Here is a 25232-nt window from a genome sequence, read left to right as displayed (position 1 = left end):
CGACTGACTGACACTGTTGGTCCTGCCTTTCCTCAGCCTGAGTCACCGGAAGACCAGTTTGGGCAACAGACGGTCCACTTTATGATCGGGCCCCCAGAGACAAGCCTTGAAACCCCCCCTCTAGCAGCCGTTCCTCCCGTTCCCAAACCGAGAACACTTCAGCCTGGGAAGGGTACCGAGAGGAAGCCGAGCGGGGGGCCGCCGGCACCAGACGGTGGCCCTCCCGTGGCCGCCCCGCCGCCCCCGCTGGAGGTTCCACCGCCCGCGCCCCAGGCGCCCCCGAGGAGGAAGAAGTCGGCCCCCGCCGCCTTCCACCTGCAGGTGCTGCAGAGCTGCGACCGCCGGCTCCTCGCGGCCCTCCCCTGCAGCGGCAGCGACCGTCCGCCCGCACACCCACCCGCCGGGGACGCTCTCCTTCCACAAGCCGCTGGCCTCGGCGCTTCATGCGCGGCGAGCCCCGCAGCTCCCGGCGCCGAGCAGCCCAAGTCCGAGGTGGCCTCCCTTCTTGGTGATTTTCAGGATCCCTTCTGGAGCCTTCTCCACCACCCGAGCCTGTTGAAGAATGCCTGGCTCTCCAAGAGCTCCGACCCGCTGGACTCGGGGACCAGGGGCCTGGAAAGAGCGCGCACAGCCCCGCTGCAGGGCTCTGCCTCGGCTGCCCAGGGGCTGCCGCCGGGGCGCGCGCCGGAGGACTTCGATCGCTGCCCGAGCGGCCGTGAGCAGGCCGACAGGACGGTGCTGCAGGTGTTTGACCCGCTGGCGAAAACATGAGCAGGAAGCTTGGGCAGCCGCTCTCCTGCAGAAAGTGTGCCTTCTTCCCTCAGGCGTCCCTTCTCAGGGAAAGCCCGGAGCCTCGGCCTCCGCCTGCCCTCACCCCTGCTAAAGAGACCACTATTTAAAGGCGCACTGAAAAAACATTTGGACTTTCCTCACTCGTGTGTACTTCACAGAAATTGTGTCTCTTATTCAATAAGATGATTATTCAGCCACCAAGACCGGTTTCTTCGTCCAGACTCCTGCATTTTAGTTTCCCCTCAGGGGTCAGAGAAACCTCTGGTTAGATTCGATGTGTGGGTTTGAGGACAGGGCATCTGGCTGATAATGTCCAAGAAGTTCTCCTCCGGTTGGATTTTCCGTGGTTGTTTTTTTTTCTTTGGTTGTTTTTTTGTTTTGTTTTGTTTTTTTCCGATTCATGTGTGTCTGTGGTGTTTTTAAAATGTTGTTTGTGCTTTACAGATTTGGGATAACTTTCTGGCGATCCACCTGAAGGGTGATGTATCAGCTGAAAGGTGGTTGGGACCATTAAGAGCTGTACCTGGCCTGCTGACCCCAGGTTTAAAAAAAAAAAAAAAATCGGAGTTGAAAGCGGCCAACAGATCAACCAAATGACTAGACGACACACTCCCGTGAGCCCTTGTGTTTCTGTACATGTACAGGAACCTTGATTATGTGGGAGATGGTGTCATGCGCTGTTTGGGCTCCGACGCACATACCATTGGCTTAACCGGAGCTTCAGCTGGCTGAAGACTCCTCCCCATACCGTGTCTCAGCTACTGCATGTCCCATAACGTGCTGCCGCATTGAGCCCTGGTGCACTAGTTAAACCAGTTTGTGTACGCTGGCTCTTCCCTACTAAAGGAAGCCTCGTCACTTCTTCCCCCCCCTTGGGTTCCACGTGGAGGAAAAGCACCAACCGTGCAGACTCACGCTGGCACATAATATTGGTCCTCGTCGTGACGCTAGGGAGAATATTTCAATTAGCCTGGGCTGCCTGGCTGTGGTTTCGGGAAGGAAAGTACCACCTGTCCCTGTATATGAGAGACCCCAGGGCAGCATTTTTGGGTTTGCTTATCTGTCTGTGTACTAGGTTTGTTTTTTTGTCTGTACATTTGTGACATCTCTTCTTGCCCTAGTCAGTCCTTTAGAAAGACATCACCAGACTATTTTACATTTTCAGAATAATGTTGTAAGGCCTAGAATCTGTTTGGAGCAGATACCATATTTTTGCTAACAAGAAATTCACGGGTGAAATCTTAGTGTGCCACATACCATATTTAGGAGTTTTTAATGTCCTAGAATCATACAGCAGTGACTCTGTATTATCTCTAATGTGACCGGAGAATTGGTTAGGATGGCACTAAATGCTAATGGTAGGATGGCAGTAATCGTCCTGCCTGGGGGGATAAGACTCTCTTTTTGCCTCTGGGATTTCAGAATGACTTCTCACTGCCACTATCAAGGCACCCTGCAGATTATTTAAATCTGGCACTCAACACAAAAACAAAACTACAACATTTATCGCATTTCATTTGAAAACTGGTAAAAGAAGAAGGTCTTAGTGACACACAGGGATAAACAGGTAATATACGTAGTTGACCAGTCTTAAAAAGAAGGTGTTTCTGACCTTAGCTGATTAGGACACTCTCTGTAGAGTGTAAGTACTTTCTTTCCCGTTTACCTCTCTAACAAACACGAGTAAACAACATAATTCTTGAAGAGTTCGGGGGAGAAAGAACAAAAGATGGGTAAATGGTTTGGAGAAGTTAAATAATTTGCCAGGATTCACATTGCTACTAAGTACAATTGGGAATGGGATCAAAGATTTCCTCATTCAAATGTACTTTCCTGTCACCTCTTTTTCCCACCAAAAAGGAAGTGAATTTGAAAGCAGATTATGTCTAATGCAACAGTTGCTTGCAAGGCTGGAAATAGGCCTAATTTTCAGGTTTCTTTGTTCTAGATGCAAGTGGCCAATAAATGGGACAGAGAACAGAATTTTAATGAAGAAAGGTGCTCCTCACACAGGTAGCTCTTGAGAATCTGACATGAAGTATTAACACAGAATTGTGTTGACCTCAGGAGGCAGGTCACGAGGAAAATTCATAAGTAGTTTAACGTGAAGAATGGAACAAATACTTGATCAGGGGTGTTCAAATTCCGTGAACAACGTAGACTGGATTCTGAGGTGATCCTGTGTAAGGTTCACACACCAATGTTCTCTTAAAAAAGACAATTGGAATTGCCTTACTTATTTTTTAGATCAGGGCTTTAAGAGATGGTAGGTTTCCTAGGTTAGCAGCAGAGTTGGTTAAATATTCTGGACGAGCAACTGCCGGCCTAGGGATTTCTCTTTGTGGGTTTTTTATTTTTGGTTTTTCTGTGCCCCACACGGGCCTTGAAGTGTCTTTTACTACTGCTCTGTAAGACAGTACATTTCACCGCGGAGAATTTGAGGCACAGAACTTTACAATTCAACGTTTTCTCTATGACCCCAGTTATATTCCCTTTTCCAGCCTAATCTTCTCTGACTTCTTGCCTATTTTTAAAATACGTTCCGGTAAATGACTGAAATTAGGACATCTGCTCAAGCAATTCCTGTAAAAGTTCTAAGTTGTTGACTTTCAAGATAGAATAGAATATTCTGGATATGTAGAAGTACAAGCAAAGTAATACATTAAAACATTCGCTTTATAATGAAATAATTTTTATCAGCTGCAAAAATTATTTATTGGGCGACTAGTAATTAAAACCCTGTAATGTTTATTTGAAGTGATAATTTGTACTGCAGTTGTAAAAAATGCCTATTAAATATTTTGTCTTTTTTTTTTAATTTGGTTTGTTTCTTTTTGGATATGGAAGAATGTTGGAATATCTTCTTCATGTTGCCTTGTATTCTGGGTGAAATGTGATTACTAGTTATTCCTCTGAGTTTGGGTTTTGTCTCTTTTATAAATGGTGTGAGGTAGGGGGGCCAGTATCACCTTGCCCAGGGATAGTTACACTATACCATTCATTAAATAACAAACTTGCTCTTGCTTCCTTGAATTAGGTTCCTTAAGGGGTTATTCAGTTTTATTGGCACTTTCAAATAACGTTAGGATTTATATAGCCTTTCTATTTTATTTTTTTCTGTTGATTTTTAAAACATTTTTCATTAACTTTAATTTACATCTTTTTTGTTTAATTTTGTTCTTAATTTCTTAAAAGTAGCACTAGATTACATTATCTTTAGACTTTCTCACTTAACACTAAAGATATTTAAAGTTAATATATTTTCCCCTGATTATAACTGCACCCCACACATTTTGGCATGAAATATTCTCCTTTTTGTGACTTTCTAGATTAATTTGCTTTTATCTTCTCTCTCATCCAAGGGAGACTAATTTTCCAATAGTTAAGGGTTTGACATTTAAAAATTGTTTACTCCTATTTTTTTGGATTATGACCTAAGAATATGGCCTAGATAAACCTACTTTTTAAAATTTATTAAGGTTTGGTCTGTGGTCAAGTGCAGGATTGATTTTTGAAGTGTGTTCATTGATTTGTGTGTGTGTGAGAGAGAGCGAGCAAGAGAGAGATTTGATGTATCCTCTATACCCCAAATGGAACAGGTCTTTTTGTAAGGCAGAACCTGGGGGGGGGGGGGCGCGGGGGGCGGGTAGAGGATGGGTGCATAGTTCTCCAATGCAACGGCTTCCCACCTCCTCCCATTTTCTTACCAAGATTCCTTGGGTTTTGTTGAATTAATGCTTCTCAGTTTAAGTCTTTGGTCAATCTCTAGACATATTGAATGATTGCCTTTACTAATTTTGACTAGTTTAATAGATGCCTCTCTGAGGGAGAGATTTCCCTCTGCTCCTTATCCTGCCATTTCGGACCTTCTGCCCCCCACCCCCCACCCCCGCCCCAGGCAGTCTGTTCTGTGCCACAAGAGATTACTTGTCAATCTCTGAGCTGATACTACGTTGTCTTTTTTTTTTTTTTAAAGACTTTATTTATTTATTTGACAAAGAGGGAACACAAGCAGGGGGAGCTGGAGAGGGAGAAGCAGGCTCCCTGCTGAGCAGGGAGCCCAATGTGGGGCTCGATCCCAGGACCCTGAGATCATGACCTGAGCCGAAGGCAGCCGCTTAACCACTGAGCCACCCAGGTGCCCCCCCCTTCTTTTTTGACTAATTTTTATTAAGTCTTAATTTTCCTTAACTTTGGTATCTGGTAAAACAAGCCCTCCTACCTCATTCTTTTTCTTAAGAGAATCTTGTCTAGACTCTGAAATTGCATATAAGTTTTAGAAGCAATTCATCAATCCCATTAAAAAAATAAAACCTATTGGAATTGTTTATTGGGAATGTACAGAATAGAATAGCCATCTTTGCAAGATTCACTCTTCAATCTAAGACCATAACGTATTTCTTCATTTAAGGATTTCATCATTTCTCGAAGTTTTCAGCATTATTTCTAAATATATATGAAATCAGAGGGAATAGTTTGAACCCTCCTATGTCCATCACCAAGATTTAATAGTAGTTAACATTTTGCTGTATTTGCTTTATATTTTTCCTTTAAAATATTTTAAAGGAAGGAATTCTGCTCTCATGACATTTGGCTTCTAAATGCTTCTAATATGTACCTCTAAATAACATTTTTATAACCTTTATACCATAACTATATCTAACAATTCTTTAAAATTCATTTGCTATTTTTTGCTGGTATACTTAAATATGAGGTTTTTTTTGTGTATGGACTATATCAATTTTGTTAAACTCAAAATTATAACAATTTACTGTATTTCAGTATACCTAATACACCATCCATGTACCATATTATACCATACCATTATAAGATATGCCCTATATATATATATACACTATAATTCTGAAGAAGGTGCTATGGCCTGAATGTTTGTGTGCCACCCCTACCCCAAATTCATATGTTGAAATCTTAACCTGCAGAGATGATGATTAGGAGGTGAGGCCTTTGGGAGGTGCTTAGGTCATGAGGGAGGAGCCTTCACGAATGTGATTAGAGTTCTTATAAAAGAGACCTCACCGAGACCTCTTGCCCTCTCCACATGTGAGGACACGGCAAGACAGTGCCCGTTTATGAGCTAGGAAAAGGGCTTTCACCAGAACATGCCCATGTTAGTGCCGTGATCATGGACATCCAGACTCCAGAACTGTGAGAGATAGATGTTTGTTGTTGAAAGCCACCCAGTCTGGTGTTTCAGTATAGCAACCCAAACAGACTAACACAGGCTCCCAACTTAATTATGACTCTTCATTTATTGTGAAATGCAGCCCATTTACAAAGATGTTAAAATAATTTTTAATGTGTCTTTAAATTGATAAAATATGGTCTCGGTAGATTCTCTTGGATTTTCTATGTAGACAAGCATATCCTCTGCAAACAAGTTTTGTTTCTTGCTTTCCCATCCCTGTACCTTTGTATACCTTTTTCTTGCCTTACAGAGCTGGCTTAGGACATTCAGTACAATGTTAAATAAAAGTGTTGGTAACAGACATTCTCCTCAAATGGAAAGTGTTAATATTTTTGCCATTAAGTATGATGTCTATTGTTTTTTGTTCTCTAGACACCCTCTTAATTAGGCTAAGGAAATTCTTTTCGTGGATTGCTAAATTTCTCTTTTTCATGAATAAATTTTATCAGACTTTTTTTACATGTATTGAAATGATTATGATTTTTCCCCTTTTTGTTCATTCATAGGGTGAATTACATTGATCAGTTTTCCAACGCTAAACAACCTTGCATTCTTGGTATAAATCCAACTTGGACAGATCATATTGTCTTTTTTTTTTTAAGATTGTGTATATTTTAGAGAGAGACAGAGATAGCAGTAGAGAGAGAGCACAGGTTGGGAGGACAGGAAGAAAAGCAAGCTCCCTGCTGAGCGGGGAGCCCAATGGGGGGCTCGATCCCAGGACCCTGGGTTCATGACCTGAGCCGAAGGCAGACACTTAAACAACTGAGCCACCCAGGTGCCCCCAGATCATACTGTCTTTTAAACTATTACTGAATTTAGATTGTCATTATTTTTGCTTCGGACTTTTGCAACTGTATTCATAATTGAGATTCTCTTTTTTGTACTGTTTTGTAGTTGTTCTTGGTATCAAAGTTACACCTCATAAGTTGGGGAGTATGCTCTTTTCTATTAACTGGAAGAATTCAATATTGAAATTACTTTCTCCTTAAATTTTTGGTAGAGCTTACCAGTATAGTCAATTTGGTCTATAGTTTCTTTGCAAGAAGATTTTTTTAAATCACGGATTCTGTTTCTGTAATAGTCATAGGACTAGTTTCTACTTCACAGGCGAGTTCTCTACGTCACGGACAAGTTGGGTAAGTTTATTTTTCTTGGAATTTTTTTATTTCATCTAAAATTTTTAATAATATCGACCTAAAAGTATTCATTATATTCTCTTTTAATGTTTACATTATAGCAATAAATCCTTTTCATTCTAATATTGGTAAATTGTGCCTTTTTTTCTTAACTGGTCTCACTAGAGGTTTGTCAATTTTATTAGCCTTTTCGAAGAATCAAGTTTTTTTTTTTTTAAGATTTTATTTATTTATTCATGAGAGACAGAGAGAGAGAGAGAGAGAGAGAAGCAGAGGGAGAAGCAGGCTCCCAAGGAGCAGGGAGCCTGATGCGGGACTCGATCCCAGGACCCTGGGATCACGACCTGAGCTGAAGGCAGATGCCTAACCATCTGAGCCACCCAGGCGCCCAAGAATCAAGTTTTTTGAGACTTATTTTATGTTTGTTTTCTATTTAACTAATTTGTGTTCTTTTTAAATTCCTTCTATTTTTTATTTTATTTGTTCATTTTTCTAATTTCTTGAGATCAATGCTTAGCTCATTCAACCATTTGGTCAAATTTGAAAAGAATGCATATTCTCCATCTCTTACGTACAGTGCTCTGGAAAGCATGTAGTTCAAATCTTGTATTCTCCCCCTCATTTTTTGGTCTGTTTGTTCTATCAGCCATATGTTAAAATCTCCCACGGTGTCTATTCTTGTAGTTTTCTCCATTTTTGCATTATATAATTTTAGGCTATATACTCACATTATATACAATTAAAATTTACTATTTTCCTGGTGAATTTAATCTTTTGTAACTATGAAATGACCCTTGTTTTCTCTAATAATTCTTGTCCTAAAGTATGTTTTATCTGATATAGCTACATCATCTTCCTTTTGGTATTTGCATGACATGTCTTTTTCTATCTTTTAAATTTTGAATCTCTCTGTGCTCTTGTGCTTCAGATGGGTCTATTATAAATGGCATACAAGTGAATGTTGTTTTCTTACCTAGCCTGACATATTTATCCTTTAACTGGGATATTCAGTTCATTTACATTTAATGTAATAATTGCTATATTTGGGGTTAAATTTTACCATGTTGTCTATACTTTCTCTTTGCATTATCTGTTCTTTGTTTCTTTTCACCTCCTTCCATGCTTTCTTTTGGATTTTTATCATGCCTCTTTTTCTTCTAATTTGTATGTCCTTGTATCCTATTTTTGTTGATTACATTTTTTATTGGTTATCTTAGAAATTACAACATGTGCCATTAAATTCTCCAAGTCTCATGTTAACCATTACTTTACCTTCCTCTTGAATAAGGCAGTGACCTTGGAACACTTCAACTCTGTATATACCATCCCAAATATTGTTGCTGTGTATTTTAATTTTATATATTTTAATACCCACTCAAGTCATTATTATTGTTTTTTACAATCAGTTTTCATTTCGTTTATCCAAATAGTTGCCTCTTTTCTCGCTCTGCATTTCTTCTTGAATCTCAGCACCTCTGGATGAATCATTTATCTTCTATCTGAAGTACATCCTTTAATATTTCCATTACTGAAAGTCAGTTGGTGGTAAACTGCTAATTTATATAAAATGTCCATTTCCTCTTAATATTTTAAATGTCATCATTTTTACTGAATGTATAATTCTAGGGTGGGAGTGGTTTTCTTTGAGCACACTGACAATACCATTGCGATGTCTTCAAGCTTCCATTGACTGATGCCTAAGCAGCAATCTTAAATGTTGTTCCTTAAAACTTGTTTCCTCTCTTGTCTTGGCTTTTCTGCACTTTCACTGTGCATGTATAGATGTGGATTTATTTTTATTTGCTTTACTTTGGAGTTGTTGAACTTCTAGAATCTGGGGGGGGGGGGGTTGGTGTCTTTCATTAGTTCTGGGAACTTTTCTACCATTTTCTCTTCAAATACTGCCTCTGGGACATTCTTTTTCTCCTTTCTTTCTAGGACTCTCATGAAACATATGACGGAATTTATCTTTTTATTTGACTATATCCTTAGCCTCTCTTCTGTATTTTCCATCTTCTTGTCTCTGTTGAATTCTGAATTTTTCTGACCTCTCTTCCAATTCACTAATTTTCTTTAGTTGTATCAAATGTAATTTCAACTTTCTTTTTTAGAAGCTGCTTTAGTACTTTCTAAAATCTAAGTCACTATGTAGTTTCCTGTTACTAGGAAACTTTCAACCTTGTATTCTTAAAATAGTAAGCATAGTTATTTTATCATCTATATCTGATAGTTCCAGTATCTCAAAGCCTTTTGGAGGAGGGGATTTTTCTATTTGTTCCCATTTGTGGTATCTTATTTCCTTGTATGCCAGTTATCTTTGTTTAGTGATTGTGCCATTTGGAAAAGTATTTGTAGGAATAATTTAAGGGCTGGTATGAATGTGTCTTCCTCCTTTCTCAGATGTCTGGGGACACTACCAGTATGGGATCCTCTGATTAAAATTGTTGGCTTGCGATTCCCTGGACCACTCAAGAGTCATGAACACAGGATGTTTACTTCCAGGTCACCCTTATTTCACATATATAGCCCTTTGCAGTCCCAGCTTAATGAATGTGTTGGGTTATCAGACTGCCTTGGCCAGTTTTTGACTTCTGTCCCCTTCACCTTGCAAATTTGCCAAAACCACAACTCAGTCTCTCAGTTGTTTGTTTTGGCTCTAGAAATCACCACAGAGTGGGGGGGGCCTTGCACAAAGATGCCCAGCTAAGGAGGGTAAGTGGGATAAAAAATGTCACCCCGCCCTATGTCACAAGCCACGTGCTGGAGGAGGAAGGGCCTTTTAAAAATTATCTGGCCACAGGGAACACTTTTTGTAACTACCTGGGCAGAGGGGCTGCCAGATATGCCAGTGGCATCCTTGCCTCAAGCAAAAGTAGTTCCAACTGCTGGTTTCCTCTCTGGTTTCTTGCCTTTTCCTACATTTTTGTCAATAATTTTTTTGCTAGCACTTTGATCAGTTAAAAACCTTTCATCCAGATTTGTTGGTTGTCCTCAATGGGAGGTGGTTCCAAATTATCAGCCTGCTACTAAAGCAGAAGTTTATAGTTAATTTTTTTAACCTCATAAATGGTTCTATTTGGGGTAATCTCATTTACAGAGCAAAAATCTACAAGAACAGAATTACTATTCAAGAGTCATTTTTTCTTACTAGTTTCAGAGGTAGAATTTAGCGATTCATCAGTTGCATATAAACCCAGTGCTCATTACATCAAGTGCCCTCCTTAATGCCCATCACCCAGTTATCCCTCCCCCTGCGCCCAACCCAACTTCCCTCCAGCACCCCTCAGTTTGCTCCCTAGAGTTCAGTGTCTCTTATGGTTGGCCTTCCTCTCAATTTTCATCTTATTTTATTTTTCCTACCCTTCCCCAATGTTCATCTGTTTTGTTTCTTATTTCCACATATGAGTGAAATCATATGGTATTTGTCTTTCTCTTACTGACTTATTTTGCTTAGCATAATACCCTGTAGTTGCATCCACGTCATTGCAAATGGCAAGGTTTCATTCTTTTTGATGGCTGAATAGTGTTCCATTGTATAAGTATACCCCATTTTCTTTATCCATTCATCTGTCAATGGACATCTGGGCCCTTTCCATACTTTGACTATTGCGGACATTGCTGCTATAACCACTGGGGAACATGTACCCCTTCAAATCACTGTGCTGGTATCCTTTGGATAAATACCCACTAGTGCAATTGCTGGGTCATAGGGTAGCTCTATTTTCAACTTTTTGAGGAAGCTCCATACTGTTTTTCAGAGTGGCTGCACCAGTTTGCATTCCCACCAGCACTGCAAGAGGATTCCCCTTTCTCTGCATCCTTGCCAACACCTGTTGTTTCCTGAGTTGTTACTTTTAGCCATTCTGACTGGTGTGAGGTGGTATCTCATTGTGGTTTTGATTTGTATTTCCCTGATGCCAAGTGATGTGGAGCATCTTTTCATGTGTCTGTTGGCCATTTGTATGTTTTCTTTGAAGAAATACCTGTTCATGTCTTCTGCCCATTTCTTGACTGGATTTTTTGTTTTTGGAGTGTTGAGTTTGATAAGTTCTTTATAAATTGTGGATACTAGCCCTTTATCTGATAAGACATTTGCAAATATCTTCTCCCATTCTATCAGTTGTCTTTTGGTTTTGTTGACTGTTTCCTTTGCTGTGCAAAAGCTTTTTATCTTGATGAAGTCCCAATATTTAAGATTCCCTTTTCACTGATATTTTAACTTATCTTTGTTCTTCTACGATATACTCTGCTTATGTATTGTTGCAATAACTTGAATAATAGTGGCTATGATTTGAATTTTGACTTCTATAGAGCTTCCTTTTTAGAATAGTGTATCAAAATAACATACTCATAACAATTCAGCATTACAGAAAAGTATAAAAAGCTAAAAATTCACCCAAAATCTACCCAGAAATAATTATCAACATTATTTATCATTCTAGAAATGTTTCTCTGTGTAATATACAGTAACATATCAGATGATTAATATTTTAACATTACACTATATGTTATCGTATAATAGTGATAAGCTTAATTTATCTGAAATTAACCTAAGAGGATCAAACTACAAGAACTGATTAATAATATTCCCTGAGTTCCTTAGGCTTGAGCATGTTGCTCCATTACCTCTGTAGCCATTTCAGGGGGCAATTTAGCTGAGTACATAATTCTTCCTTTCCAACCTTACTGTTTTTTTTTTTAACACAGGGGTTTTTTGTTTTTAGGATATTTGCTTACTTTTTAAAGTGCAGTATTTTCATCCTTTTTTTCTTAGTAAACCTGAATTTAACCAATAAGCTAATTTGTCAGAAGGGGCACATGGTTCCCTATTTATTGCCTGAGTTTATATTGGCGATGTTAAGTCTTTTGCCTTTATCGTTGAATGGTGACTTTTTATCTATTCTAATTATTTTCCTTCTGTATCTATTGTGGTTGTGCATCCATTAAGCCATCACTCTGTTGAGAGGATTTTCATCTATGTCTTTTATTCTTTAACATGGTCTCTGCTTTATGCTGTGATTGTACTGATTTGGTTTTCATTTTATTTCCATGTCTCCACCTTTTTCTCTGTATGTCACTTTTTGCTGTTGTTGTTCAGGGATTATATTTCCATTTAGAATTGAATCTTCAGCCATCTTTATATACTTGTTTTGCTTCGTTATGTTGTTTAAGTGTCATGAACAAGACTCTTGCTTGTTCATAATAAACTTCATCTAGACCCATTTGGCCAAATAAATGGAGGGTGAACTCTTCTGACAAACCTTCCCTCCTATCTGAGGCTGCTTTTGGACATCTGTGTTTGACATTACCACTCATTCTCTCTTTATCTGAAAGTGGGAAGGGACAGCACAGCTGGGGTGAGTCCTATACTATCTTTATTAGAAGATCTGGCCTCGTGTCCCTCTTTTGAAGGTTTGTTACTAGACTAGAGTCCACTTCACTTAGAGTGATTGTATCTTATTTCCATGAGGGCTTCAGAAAACAAAGCCTTAGTGTTTTGGTTTTTGAGTGTTTTAACATTTTCAGTGATAGATGAGGTCTCTAACATCAAGGCTTTTTCTTTAACTTTGCTCAGCACCTTGGTCGTCCTCTTTTTCCATAAAATACAGACCTGTCATCAAAATTTTCAAGATTATATTGATTAACCTTCTTCCCTAATATCACTTATTTTTCTTAATCACTGGTTTTCAAAGTTAATGGCATGAGCTTTTAGTCCTTTCATTTTTTTGTTTGCCGAATTATTTTTTCCTACTTTTCCTCTTTTTTCTCCCTTTAGGTATTGGGGGAGAGAAATTCTGAAATCAGCTTGAAAGTCCTAGACTATTTGCTGTTGTGACTTTGTCAGTTTTTAAAAATTAATGATGTGTGAAATGTTTTATGAAGCTATTGCAACAAACATGCATAGATTTTAAAATCAAAACTGGGTTTAACCTTTGCTCGCAATAGTTTTGAGACTTTGCACCAGTTTTACGATTTTTTTAATGCTTAGTTTCCTATCTCTAAAATATGGCTAATAAAGCTATTTTCCATCTCTAAAATATGGCTAATAAAGCTAGTTACCATCCATCACCCTACAATTTACCCCTTTCATCCGGCCACCCCTCAACACACTTCTTCTCTGGAAACTACCAACTGTTCTCTGTATCTGAGTTTGTTTTCAGTTTTTGTTTTTTTATATTTCACATATGAGTGAAATCATAAGGTATTTGTCTTTTCTTCTTCTGACTTATTTCACTTAGTATAATACCCACTAGGTCCATCCATGGTGTTGCAAATGGCAAGGTTTCATTCTTTTTGATGGCTGAGTTGTATTCCAACATGTGTATGTGTGCATATACACATCTGCTTTATCTGTTCTTCTGTCAGTGGACGCTGGTTGCTTCCGTATGTTGGCTGTTGTAAATAATGCTGCAAGGAACATAAAGGTACATAATTTTTTTTTTCTTTTTGAACTAGTGTTATCTCATTCTTCAGATAAATACCCAGTAGTGGATGAGCTGGACTATATGTTAGTTCAGTTCTTAATTTTTTGAGGAATCTCCATCCTGTTGTCCATAGTGGTTGCACCAATTTACAGTCCTACCAACAGTGCACAAGGGCTCCTTCTCTTCCACATCCTCTCCAACACCTGTTATATCTTACTTTTTTTTTAAGTTTATTTAAGTAATCTCCCAACCCAACATGGGGCTTGAACTCACAACCCCAAGGTCAAGAGATGCATACTCTTCTGACTGAGCCAGCCAGGTGTCCCATCTTTTTGATAATAGCCATTCCTGCAGGTATGAGGTGATAATCTCATTGTGATTTTGACTTGCATTTCCCTAATAATATATTTATGTTGGACATTTCTTCATATGCCTGTTGTCCATCTGTAGGTCTTCTTTGGAAAAATGTCGATTCAGATCCTCTGCCCATTTTTCAATTGGTTTGTTTCATTCTTAAGTTGTATCAGTTCTTTATTTGTTTTGAATATTAACCCCTATCAGATGTATGACTGCAGTTAACATCTCCCACTCAGTAGGTTGCCTGTTCATTTTTATGATGATTTCCTTCACTGTGCAGAAGCTTTTTAGATTGATGTGGTCCCCATTTATTTTTGCTTCTGTTTCCTTTGATTTTGGAGTCTGACCCACAAAAGCACTGCTAAGACCAGTGTCAAGGAGGTTACCATCTATGTTTTCTTCTAGGAAGTCTGTGCTTTCAAGTCTTATATTCAGGTGTTTAATCCACTTTAGTTAATTTTGTGTATGGCCTAAGATAGTAGTCAAGTTTCATTCTTTTGTATGTGGCTGACCGGTTTTCCAAAACTTCTTTATTGAGGAGACTGTCCTTTCTCCATTGTATATTCTTGGCTCCTTTGTTGTAAATTAACTGTCCATATATGTGTGGGTCTATTTCTGGGCTCTCAATTCTGTTCCATTGATCTGTTTGTTTGTTTTTGTGCCCCCACCATACTGTTTTGAATACTATAGCTTTGTAATATAGTTTGAAAACAGGAAGTGTAATACCTCCAGCCTTGTTCTTTCTCAAGATTGCTTTGGTTGGTCAGGATCTTTTGTGGTTCCTACAAATTTTATAATTTCTTTTTTCTGGTTCTGGGAAATATGCCATTGGAATTTTGATAGGGATTGGATTAAATCTCTCATATTCTTATGTAAAGCAGCACTTGGTACACAGGAACTTAAGTGTTTATTGCATTACAGTTCTATTTTAATACTAAAATGAGAAGCCAACTAGGAGGTTACTATATTCCAGGCCAAGTGTGAAAATGTGAACAGGAGACTGTGGCAGTAGAAATGGAAAGGGATTCTGGTCCTTTGGAATAGACTAGGCAGTGTATTCAAAGAGAAGTCAAAACAATTGAAAAAGAGTACTGATTGAAGGAACGTAATAGATTATCTAAAATAGAAACAGAAGAAATGGACCTGACTGAGCATAAACAGAATATGTAGTTCTTAAAGCTTTCAGTGAATGTTTAACATTCTTTTAATGAAAAAAAAATTAATTTCAGCTTTATTGGGGTATAATAGACATATAAAACTAAGATATTTAAAGTATACTTGTGATTTGATAGAAATATATATTGTGAAAGGATTTCCCCCATCTCATTTAACACATTCATCACCTCACATATCATTTGTGTGTATATGTGAGAACATTGAAGTTTTACTCTCTTAGCAAATTTGAATTATACATTATAGTGTTGTCAATTATAGTCACTATGTTTTACAGTAGATCCTCAGACCTTATTCATCTTATAGCTGAAAGTTTGTACCCTTTTACCAACCTCTCCCTATTTCCTCCTACCTTTAGGTAGGCAAACCACTTTTCTACTGTTTCAAGGAGTTTGACTTTTTTTTTTTTTTTTTAAGATTCCACATATAAGTGATACCATATGCTATATGTCTTTCCCTGTCTGGCTTATTTCACTTAGCATAATGCCCTCAAGTTCCATCAGTGTCACAAATGGCAGGATTTCTTCTTTTCTCATGGCTGAATAATATTCCATTGTGTGTATATACCAAATCTTTATCCATTCATCTGTAATAGACACTTAGGTTGTCTCCTTACCTTGGCTATCGTGAGTAATGCTGTAATGAACATAAGAGTGCAGATATCTCTTCGATATTCTGTTCTCATTTCCTTTGGATATTTACAGAAAAAGGAGATTGCTGGATCATATGGTAGTTTTTAGTTTTTTTAGGAACCTCCATATTGTCTTATATAGTGACCACACCAATTTACGTTCCCACCAACATTTCCTCCACATCCTTGCCAACACTTGTTCTCTCTCATCTCTTGATGGTAACCATTCTAATAGACACGAAAGGATATCTCATTGTGGTTTTGATTTGAATTTGATTTGAACTGATGATTAGTGATATTGAGTACCTTTTCATGTACCTGTTAACCATTTGTATGTCTTCCTTGGAAAAATACCCATTTTAAAAATCGAATAGTTTGATATTTACTATTAAGTTGTATGTGTTCTTTATATATTTTAGATATTAACCCCACATCAAATATATGATTGCAAGTGTTTCAGCCCATTCAGTAGCCTGCCTTTTTAGTTGATGGTTCCTTTGCTGTGCAGAAGCTTTTTAGTTTAACAGTGTTCCAATTTTTAGTTTTTTGCTTCTGTTACCTTTGTTTTTGGTGTCACATCCAAAAAATCATTGCCAAGACCAATGTCAGGATGCTTATCAGTATCTTTCCTTCTAGGAGTTTTATGATTTGTCTTGCGTTCAAGTCTTTAATCTATTTTGAGTTGATTTTTATGTATGGTATAGATAGTAGTTCAGTTCCATTCTTTTGCATGTGGCTGTCCAGTTTTCCCAACACCATTCACTGAAGAGACTATCCTTTCCCAACAATATATTCTTGGCTCCTTTTCCATCAATTGACCGTATATATACTGGTTTATTTCTAGGACTCTCTATTCTGTTCCATTGATTTATTGTCTTTATATGCCAGTATCATACTGTTTTGGCCACTGTAGCCTTGTAATATAGTTTGAAATCAGGAAGTGTGGTGCCTTTTCTTTCTCAAAATTGCTTTGGCTTTTTGGGGTCTTTTCTGGTTCCGCAAGAATTTTAGGATTGTTTCTTCTATTTCTGAGAATAAATGCCATTTGAATTTTGATAGGAACTGCATTGAATCTGTAGATTGCTCTGGGTAGTATGGACATTTTAACACTATTAAGTCTTCCAGCCCATAAGCATTTAATGTCTTTCCATTTATTTGTATCTATTTCTTTCACCAGTGTCTTACAGTTTTTAGTGTACAGATCATTCACCTCCTTGTTTAAATTTAGTCCTAGGTATTTTTTGATGCAATTGTAAATGGAATTGTTTTCTTAATTTCTAATAGTTTGTTATTAGTGTATAGAAACCTCATCGATTTTTGTATATTGATTTTGTATCATGCAACTTTACTGAACTCATTTATTCTAAAAGGTTTTTTTGGTGGAGTCCTTAGAATTTTCTAAATAAAACGTAGTCTGCCAATAGAAACAGTTTTACTTCTTCCTTTACATTTTGGCTGACTGTTCTTTTTCTTGCCTAATTGCTCTGGTTAGGCCATCCAATACTATGCTGAATAAACAGTGGCAAAAAAAAAAAAAAAAAAAAACGTGAGAGTGTGGGCACTCTTGTTCCTGATCTTAGAGGAAATGCTTTTAGCTTTTCACCTTTTCATGATGTTAGCTGTGGCTTGTCATATTAAGTTGAGGTACGTTCCCTCTATACCCACTTTGTTGAGAGTTTTTATCATGACTGTTGAATTTTGTCAAATGCTTTTTCTTCATTTCGTTAATGTGGTGTATCACATTGATTGATTTGCAGGTGTTGAACCATCTTGAATCCCTCGAATAAATCCCACTTAATCATGGTGTATTATTTTTCTAATGTACTGTTGAATTCAGTTGGCTGTTATTTTGCTGAGCATTTTTACATCTATTTCATCAGGGATGTTGTGTCTTTGTCAGGTTTTATTTCAGGGTAATGCTGGCCTCGTAAAATGAGTTTCAAAGTATTCCCTCCTCTTCTACTTTTTGGAAGAGATTGAGAAGGATTAGTATTAATTCTTCTTTAAATATTTGGTAGAATTCACCAGTGAAATGATCTGGTCTGGGACTTCTGTTTGTTGGATTTTTGACTACTGATTCAGTCTCCTTAATAATTGGACTATGCAGATCTTCTGTTTCTTCACAATTCAGTTTTGGTAGATTGTATGTCTGGGATTTTATCCATTTCTTCTGGGTTGTCCACTTCATTGGCAAATAATTGTTCCTATTAGTCTCTTATGATTCTCAGTATTTGTGTGTTATTAGTTGTAAGTCTCTTCTTCTTCTTCTTTAAGTTCCAAAAAGGCTTTATTACTTAGAGGGGAGGCATTCAGTCCTTCCAGGCTGCCACTTTTCTCATAGCTGCCAGGACATTGCTCAGCTCCTCTCTCTTCCTCTTGGCATAGAGGTATATTCCCACCCTTTTCTTGATGAACTTGAGGCGTGCTTATCCTTGGAGACCTTGAGCAGCTCCACAGGATGCCACTTGTATGTGGTGATGCCACACACCTCTCGGATCATGGTCCACACGAACTTGATGTGCTTGGTGAGGCACCTTCAGCAGGAGCTGTGCCTCAGCTTGGTCACATTCACTTTGTGGACCTTGTTGAGGCCCATGGCCATAAGGTAGCATGGAGCCATCCATGGCTGCTGCTCTTCAATAACTCCCCTGGAGGGACGGCTTCCTCTTTCATTTCTAATTTTATTTGCCCTCTCCCTTTTATCTTGGAATGAGTAGCTAAAGTTTTGTCTATTTTGTTTAACTTTTCAAAAAAACAGCTCTTAGTTTCATTGATCTTTTCTATTGGTTTGGTTTTGTTTTGTTTTTAAGTAGGCTCCATGGCTAGGATGGACCCCAGTGTGGGGCTTGAACTCATGACCCTGAGATCAAGACCCACGCTGATATCAAGAGTCAGAAACTTAACCAAATGAGCCACCCAGGTGCCCCTCTGTTATCTTTTAAGAATCTATTTCCTTTATTTCCACTCTGATCTTTATTTCTTTCCTTCTACTAACTTTGGGCATAGTTTGTTTTTTCTAGTTAAGATACAAAGTCAGGTTGTTTGAAATCTTTTTTTCTTAATGTAGGCATTGGTTGCTATAAACTTCTCTCTTAGAACTGCTTTTGCTACATCCCTTAACTTTTGGTATGTTGTATTTCCATTTTGATTTGTCTCAAGGTATTTTTTGTTTCTTTTGATTTCTTCTTTGACCCATTGCTCATTCAGTTGCATGTTTAATCTCCACATATTTGTGAATTTTCCAGTTTCCTTCTTTTCACTGATTTCTAGTTTCACACCATTGTGGTCAGTAAAGATGCTTGATAGATTTCAGTCTTCTTAAATTTATTGACTTGTTTTGTGGCCTAATGTATGACTTCTCCTGGAGAATGTTCTGTGTGCACTTGAGAACACTGCATATTCTGCTACTGTTGGATGGAAGGTTCTGTAGTGATCTATTAAGTCCATCTGGTCTAAAATGTCATTTAAGTCCAATTATTGAGTTCTGTCTGGATGATGTATACAGTGTTGAAAAACAGGGTATGGAAGTCCCTGCTATTATTATACTGCTGTATATTTTACTCTTCAGGTGGGTTAATATTTGTTCCATATATTTAGGTGCTATGCTGGATGTGTAAATATTAATAAATGTTATTTTCTCTTGGTGGGACCCTTTTATCATTATATAATAACCTTCTCTGTCCCTTATTACAGTCTTTGGCTTTAAGTCTATTTTGTCTAATATAAATACAGCTACCCCTGCTTTCTGGTTTCCAACTGCATGGAATATCTCTTTCCATCTCTTCACTTGCAGTCTGTGTGTGTCCTTAAAGCTGAAGTATCTTATAGCCGGCATATAGTTTGGTTTTTTTAAATCCACTCAGCGACTCTGTCTTTGGATTAGAGAATTCAGTCCATTTAAAGTAATGGTTAATAAAATGGCAATAGTAAATCCATGTCTAATTGTCTTCCTTTCTCTCTCTTGTGTATTTACTATAAGTTTTTGCATTGAGGTTATCATGAAACTAACATAAAACATTTATGTCATTTTAAACTAACAACTTTCCAAATGCCCACTAAAGCTGTTTTTACTCCTCCCATTCTGTTTTCAGTGTCACAAATTACACATTTTTACCTTGTATATCCAGTAAGAAATTGTAGTTACAGCTATTTTTAGTACTTTTGTCTTTTGACCTTCATGCTAGATTTATAAGTGATTTACCCACCATTACATTAGCATGTTCTGAATTTATATATTTACCCTTACCAGTGAGATTTATACTTTTTTTTTTTTAAGATTTTATTTATTTATTTGAGAGAGAATGAGAGAGAGAGAGAGCATGAGAGGGGGGAGGATCAGAGGGAGAAGCAGACTCCCCGCCGAGCAGGGAGCCCGATGCGGGACTCGATCCCGGAATCCAGGATCATGACCTGAGCCGAAGGCAGTCGCTTAACCAACTGAGCCACCCAGGCGCCCCGAGATTTATACTTTTCTATGTTTTCCTGTTCCTAATTAGCATCCTTTCATTTCAGCTTGAAGGATTCCCCTGAACATTTCATATAAGACTGGTCTAGTGGTGATGAACTCCTTCAGCTTTTGCTTGTCTGGAAAACTCTCTCTCTTCTTCAGTCCTGAAGAACTTTGCCAGGTAGAGTATTCTTGATTGCCAATTTTTTTCTTTCAGCACTTTGACTATATCATCCCATTTTTCTGGCCTACAAAGCTTCTGCTGAAAAATCTGCCAATAGTATTACGTGTTTCTCTTGTACATAACCATTTGTTTTTCTCTTGCTACTCTTAAGATTCTCTGATTTTTAACTTTTGGCAATTTAATTATGTGTCTTGGTGTGGATATGTTTGGATTCATCTTAAGTTGTATTCTCTTGGCTTCCTGGTTGGGGAAGAATTCAGCCATTATTTCTTTGAATAAGCTTTCTGCCCCTTTCTCTTTTCCTTCAAGGAGCCCTATAATGCAAATATTGATCAGCTTGATGGTATCCCATAATTCCTTTAAGCTATCTTCACTCTCATTCTTTTTTCTTTTTGGTCCACTGATTGGATGAATTCCACTGTCATCTTTGAATCTGCTGATCCTTTCACACAATCTAGTCTGTCACTGAAACACTCTATTGAATTTTTCAGTGTATATTTTCCAGGTTTATGATTTTTTTGGTATTTGCTTATACTTTCTATATCTGTTGAAATTCTCACTTTGCTCATGCATTATTCTTCTGACTTTGGTGAAAATATTTTGAACTCTTTATCAAGTCACCTATCTCCGTATCATTAAGGTTTATTTCTCAAGTTTTATCTTCTGTATTCCTCTGTTTAATCATTCTTCTCAACACTCTGTTGATTTCTGTGCATTATGTAAAACAGCCACTTCTCCCAGTCTTGACAGAGTGGTCTTATTTAGATGAAACTTGTCATTGAGTCTGCTGAGTTCTTGGTTCTCTCTCAAACCTTTGTGACTATCCAAGCCGCCGCCTTTGTTCTTAGTGTCTGCCACCAGTTGAGGGTCTGCCAAAACCTCTGTGTTCCAAAGGGGAGAAGGATCTGTCAGTACCTAGAAGCAGGCTGATTGGAAGCTGGATTTTTAAAGTACGTAAACAGACTTCTTTCAGGGAAAGACTGGGAGATGGGTGTTTCTGCCTGCTGTCTCTGTGCTGAGCCCTGAATGGTGTTTGCTACAGTGCTGAGGGACCCGCAAACACAAGCTCTGCTGGCCACCAGAGCCAGGCAATCGAGGGGTGCATTCCCTGGGTAGCAGCCAGGGCACAAGACATGCATAAAGTTCTTCCAGGGAGACACCAGTGATCTGGAATGTGCCAGAAGGAGAACGCGGATATGGCTCCCTTCTGCCTCCCCAGGCTCCGTGGAGTATCACAGTCAGTCTCTAGATGGGTGCTAAATTAGAAGCCTGAGCCTCAGGTTGCAGCTTTTAAGATATGCAAATAGACATCCATTAGCTAGTACTTATTGTTAGCTAACTTACTGTTGTTAGCTAATGGTTATATTCACTGTATCTACATAATAAAACAAGTGGTTAAGTCACTTGTTAGGTCGGTGCATAATTAAGCAATGTTGATAGGATTTAGGGATGACCTCAGTTTACCTTCAGATGCTGTACTCCAGTTTTAGCTTTGACTATCCCATTCTACAAATGTCTGCCATCTTCAGAATGCTAAAGACAGGACCCGGCAATTCCACTCTTAGTATATATCCACAAGAATGGAAAACATGGCCACATAAAAACTTGTACATAAATGTTTACAGCTGCATTATTCATAATAGCCAACAAATGGAAAGAACCTAAAGATCCATCAGCTGATGGCTATCCATAAACAAATGTGTATCTCCACACAGCTGAATAGTATTTGACCAGAAAAAGGAATGAAGTACTGATACATGCTACATCATAAATGAACCCTGAAAACAGGCTAAGAAAAAGAAGCCAGACACAAAAGGCCACACATTGTATGATTCCACTTATATGAAATGTCCATAATAGGCCAGATCCATAGAGAGAGGAAGTAGATTAGTGTTTTCCAGGAGCTGAGGGGAAAGGTGGTGAGGAATGATTGCTAATGAGTATAGAGTTCATTTTAGGGATGATGAAATGTTCTGAAAGTAGATTGTGGGGAGGGTTATACAGCACTGTATATTTAAAAGGGTGAATTTTATGGTATGTGATTTCTATCTTAATAATGCTGTTACTTAAAAATAAAAAGTCAACATGATTTCTTTTTTTTTTTTAAGATTTTATTTTTAAGCAATCTCTACACCCAATGTGGGGCTAGAACTTACGACCCCGAGATCAAGAGTCACATGCTCTACCGACTGAGCCAGGCACTACATGATTTCCTATTTCTCAAATGCTCGAGGTCAATTGATGCAACTTTTAAATGAGCATGAAAGAAAGGTACACATTATTTAGCTAAAAAGAATCTTGATACTAAGTACTGTTAGTATATATAATGGTTTAGAATAGTTTTATTTCATATTCTGATCAATAATGGATTAGCTACTTTATCCTTATCTGGGAAAAATTACAAGTACAGGTAGCTACAGTCTGGAAAGAATTACTATAGGCTATAATTCTCTTTAAAAAAGAAGTATTTGTTCTTAGCAATATGAAAATAAAAACTTACAAGGAACTGACCCATGGATGACAACAGGTCTGACAAAGTTAACATGTGAGACAAAGGTTTACACGGATATATGTATTTTTTTAATTTACCGCACATGGAAACCCAGAACAAAAAGTTTTTATGTTCTAGTTCAGTCTCTAGTCTAGGTGCTTTCTAAATGGTATTTTTATGGAAGGTGATGATTGTTCTCCCTTTGGAAACCATCGGTGTTCCTCCTGGCATGAGCTGGAGACCATCACAGATGACAGGCATTTTCTATCTCTAGCAGCTTGTTCCCTGCACCAGGGACAACGCTGCAAAACATAAGCTGGCACACATGGAATTTCTTTTAAATCAAAAGAATCCAGTCTAGCCCTTCCTTCTTTGATTGCCACTGTTTGTGCTTTACAGTGCATGAACTGAGAACCATATTCTGTTGCCTGCAACATGCTCCAGACCACGTCGATGCCACAGTGACCGTGTTCACATGATTGCTCAGAGCTTAAAAAGAGAAACAGAACACCAAGTTTCTTGCAAAATGGAAGACGACAATTCAGTTTTCAAGGTCTTTGGCTAAAGTTTCACAGATGAATTGTAAGGTACGCTGGTATAAAAAAGCATCCTTTTTCTTTGGCTTACAAATGTTCAAATGGTCAACGTCCACAGGAATTAGATCTCCAATGCCTAAATCTGAAGAAAACAAAAATATCAATAAAATCCAAATAAAAATCTAGACGTCCCGTCAATATTGAAAGAAGATGAATGGGTAGTTCTAAATGGTGATTTGGTTGTGATAAGGGACTCTAAAAAGATAGATACAGGAACTGGAAGTTTGACCATAGCTAAACTACATGTGACTAATCACACGAGAATGGATTCTCAGTAGGTCTAATTTTAAGCTTTTCATAAATTCTTTGTATGTAATCTGGCCTACTCCCTAATTTAATAGTGAACAGAATCTGAGCAGTAGTAGCATGTTACTACTAAATTATTCCACACTTCTTTTAACCACCTCTTTTTTGGAGTTTATATTATTATACTTCATAATGAGCTCCCCTGTCCTGATGACAGGAATGGGAATGTCTCACATAGGATCCATTCTTCACTCTGCCAGGGGGAAGAGGATTTAGTCCTTGAGAGATCTAGTTGAGTTTCTGGTGTTTCAGCCTAGCAAAGTGCACCTAGATGGAAGTGACAAGAGTTCCTGGTGAGGACTGCCAGGTAAGGAATGCAGGTGGTGGTTACGAAGGAAGACAAACCTCCTCATGACCCCAAAGAAAGGGCAGACAGAATTATGACAAGGCTCTATGGCGACAAACAGGTGGTCCACAGTATTACCTTTACTTTTGCTTCCAGCTTCCAAAGTCCTTTAAGTTCTACAACTACTAAATAGTAACTCCTCACCATATTTGTGCTAAAGCCTCTTTAGGTTCTACTACAAAGTACTGAGTCTTCCATTTTATTTCAATAATACCTGATGGAGTTAGGACAAAACTTGTTATACAGGCTGAAGAACCATCTGGCAGGCACTCCAGATTCCCACTGTCCCTGAGAGCTCTCAGTATGGCCGAGTGCCACTAAGACAGCACCTAATCCTGCCTCAGAGGTCATCAGGTTGGCCAGGTGAGAGAAAAGCATTTCAAGGAAGGAAATGTGTGGGTTATCTACTATTACTGAGTAATATAGAGGTAAATAGAATTAAGATTTGTGCCCTACCTCGAAGAGCCTATATTACAAGACACCACAGTTAAAAGGTATTGGTTATTTCCTTCAAACCCAGGATTATAAAAGAAATTGTTGCTTAAATATTCCCCATCTAAGATTCCAATGGAAAAAAAATGTTTAAAAAAATCTTTCATTTGTTAAAGCTTCCACACCTTTAGCTGCATAGAGAAAGCTTTAACAAACCAATTACCAGTCTGTTAAATGCCCCTTTCGTTGCAGCTGATAGAAGGACTCTGAATTCTTAATACAAGAGAGCTCACAGAGGAAGCCAATTAACCTGTGCCAGCTAAATGAAGGGAGGGAGGAGTAATGCCAAGGTTGTATGTTGGCAGAGAAATTTTAATCTATAGCTGAAAAGAATAATAGAATCTAGATCTTCATATACACTGTCTCCTAAAACTGAGAAGCTTGAATATAAAAATGGGTTGTTTATGATTAAATATTGGTACCACCAACCAGGCATCTAAGAGCAAATTTCAAAAGGAGGAGTACCTGCTGATTCCACGGGCACCACGTGCAGTTTAATCATGCTACCAATGTAAGTTGGCAGTGTCTCTACAAAATTCAGCACCTGAAAATTTTTGTCTTTAGCAAACTCCAGAAAATCATCTTGTAATGTTTTAAGAGCAGGAGAATCTGTAAAATTCCAGAAAACAAGATTGTGACAAATTCTG

The 25232-nt window shown here is 38.2% G+C and overlaps 2 protein-coding genes and 1 pseudogene across 9 annotated transcripts in view; 1 reads left to right on the top strand and 2 right to left on the bottom strand.

Moving 5' to 3' along the window:
- The window catches only part of SYNJ2 (synaptojanin 2), a 103265-nt gene extending 97800 nt beyond the window's left edge, over positions 1 to 5465 (top strand). For 3 of the 5 annotated variants that reach the window (XM_027601885.2, XM_027601886.2, XM_027601884.2), the window contains one exon: positions 37 to 5464. In XM_027601885.2, the coding sequence (XP_027457686.2) occupies positions 37 to 771 (735 nt within the window). In that variant the 3' untranslated portion in view covers positions 772 to 5464. Of the gene's footprint in view, positions 1 to 36 lie in introns of all 5 variants that reach the window. The other 2 variants (XM_027601887.2, XM_027601888.2) reach the window with 2 other exon arrangements.
- Positions 5466 to 17899: 12434 nt separating this feature from the next.
- LOC113927674 lies at positions 17900 to 18343 on the bottom strand (annotated as a pseudogene).
- Positions 18344 to 22618: 4275 nt separating this feature from the next.
- Positions 22619 to 25232, bottom strand: part of SERAC1 (serine active site containing 1) — a 41839-nt gene continuing 39225 nt past the window's right edge. For 2 of the 4 annotated variants that reach the window (XM_027603564.1, XM_027603566.1), the window contains 2 exons: positions 25051 to 25194; positions 22619 to 23523 (listed from right to left, as the gene is read on the bottom strand). In XM_027603564.1, the coding sequence (XP_027459365.1) occupies positions 23387 to 23523; positions 25051 to 25194 (281 nt within the window). In that variant the 3' untranslated portion in view covers positions 22619 to 23386. The remainder of the gene's footprint in view (positions 23524 to 25050; positions 25195 to 25232) is intronic. The other 2 variants (XM_027603563.1, XM_027603565.1) reach the window with 2 other exon arrangements.

This window comes from Zalophus californianus, chromosome 7, assembly GCF_009762305.2.
Source record: "Zalophus californianus isolate mZalCal1 chromosome 7, mZalCal1.pri.v2, whole genome shotgun sequence".
Lineage (NCBI taxonomy): Eukaryota > Metazoa > Chordata > Mammalia > Carnivora > Otariidae > Zalophus > Zalophus californianus.
This window is presented reverse-complemented; position numbering and strand designations above follow the sequence as displayed.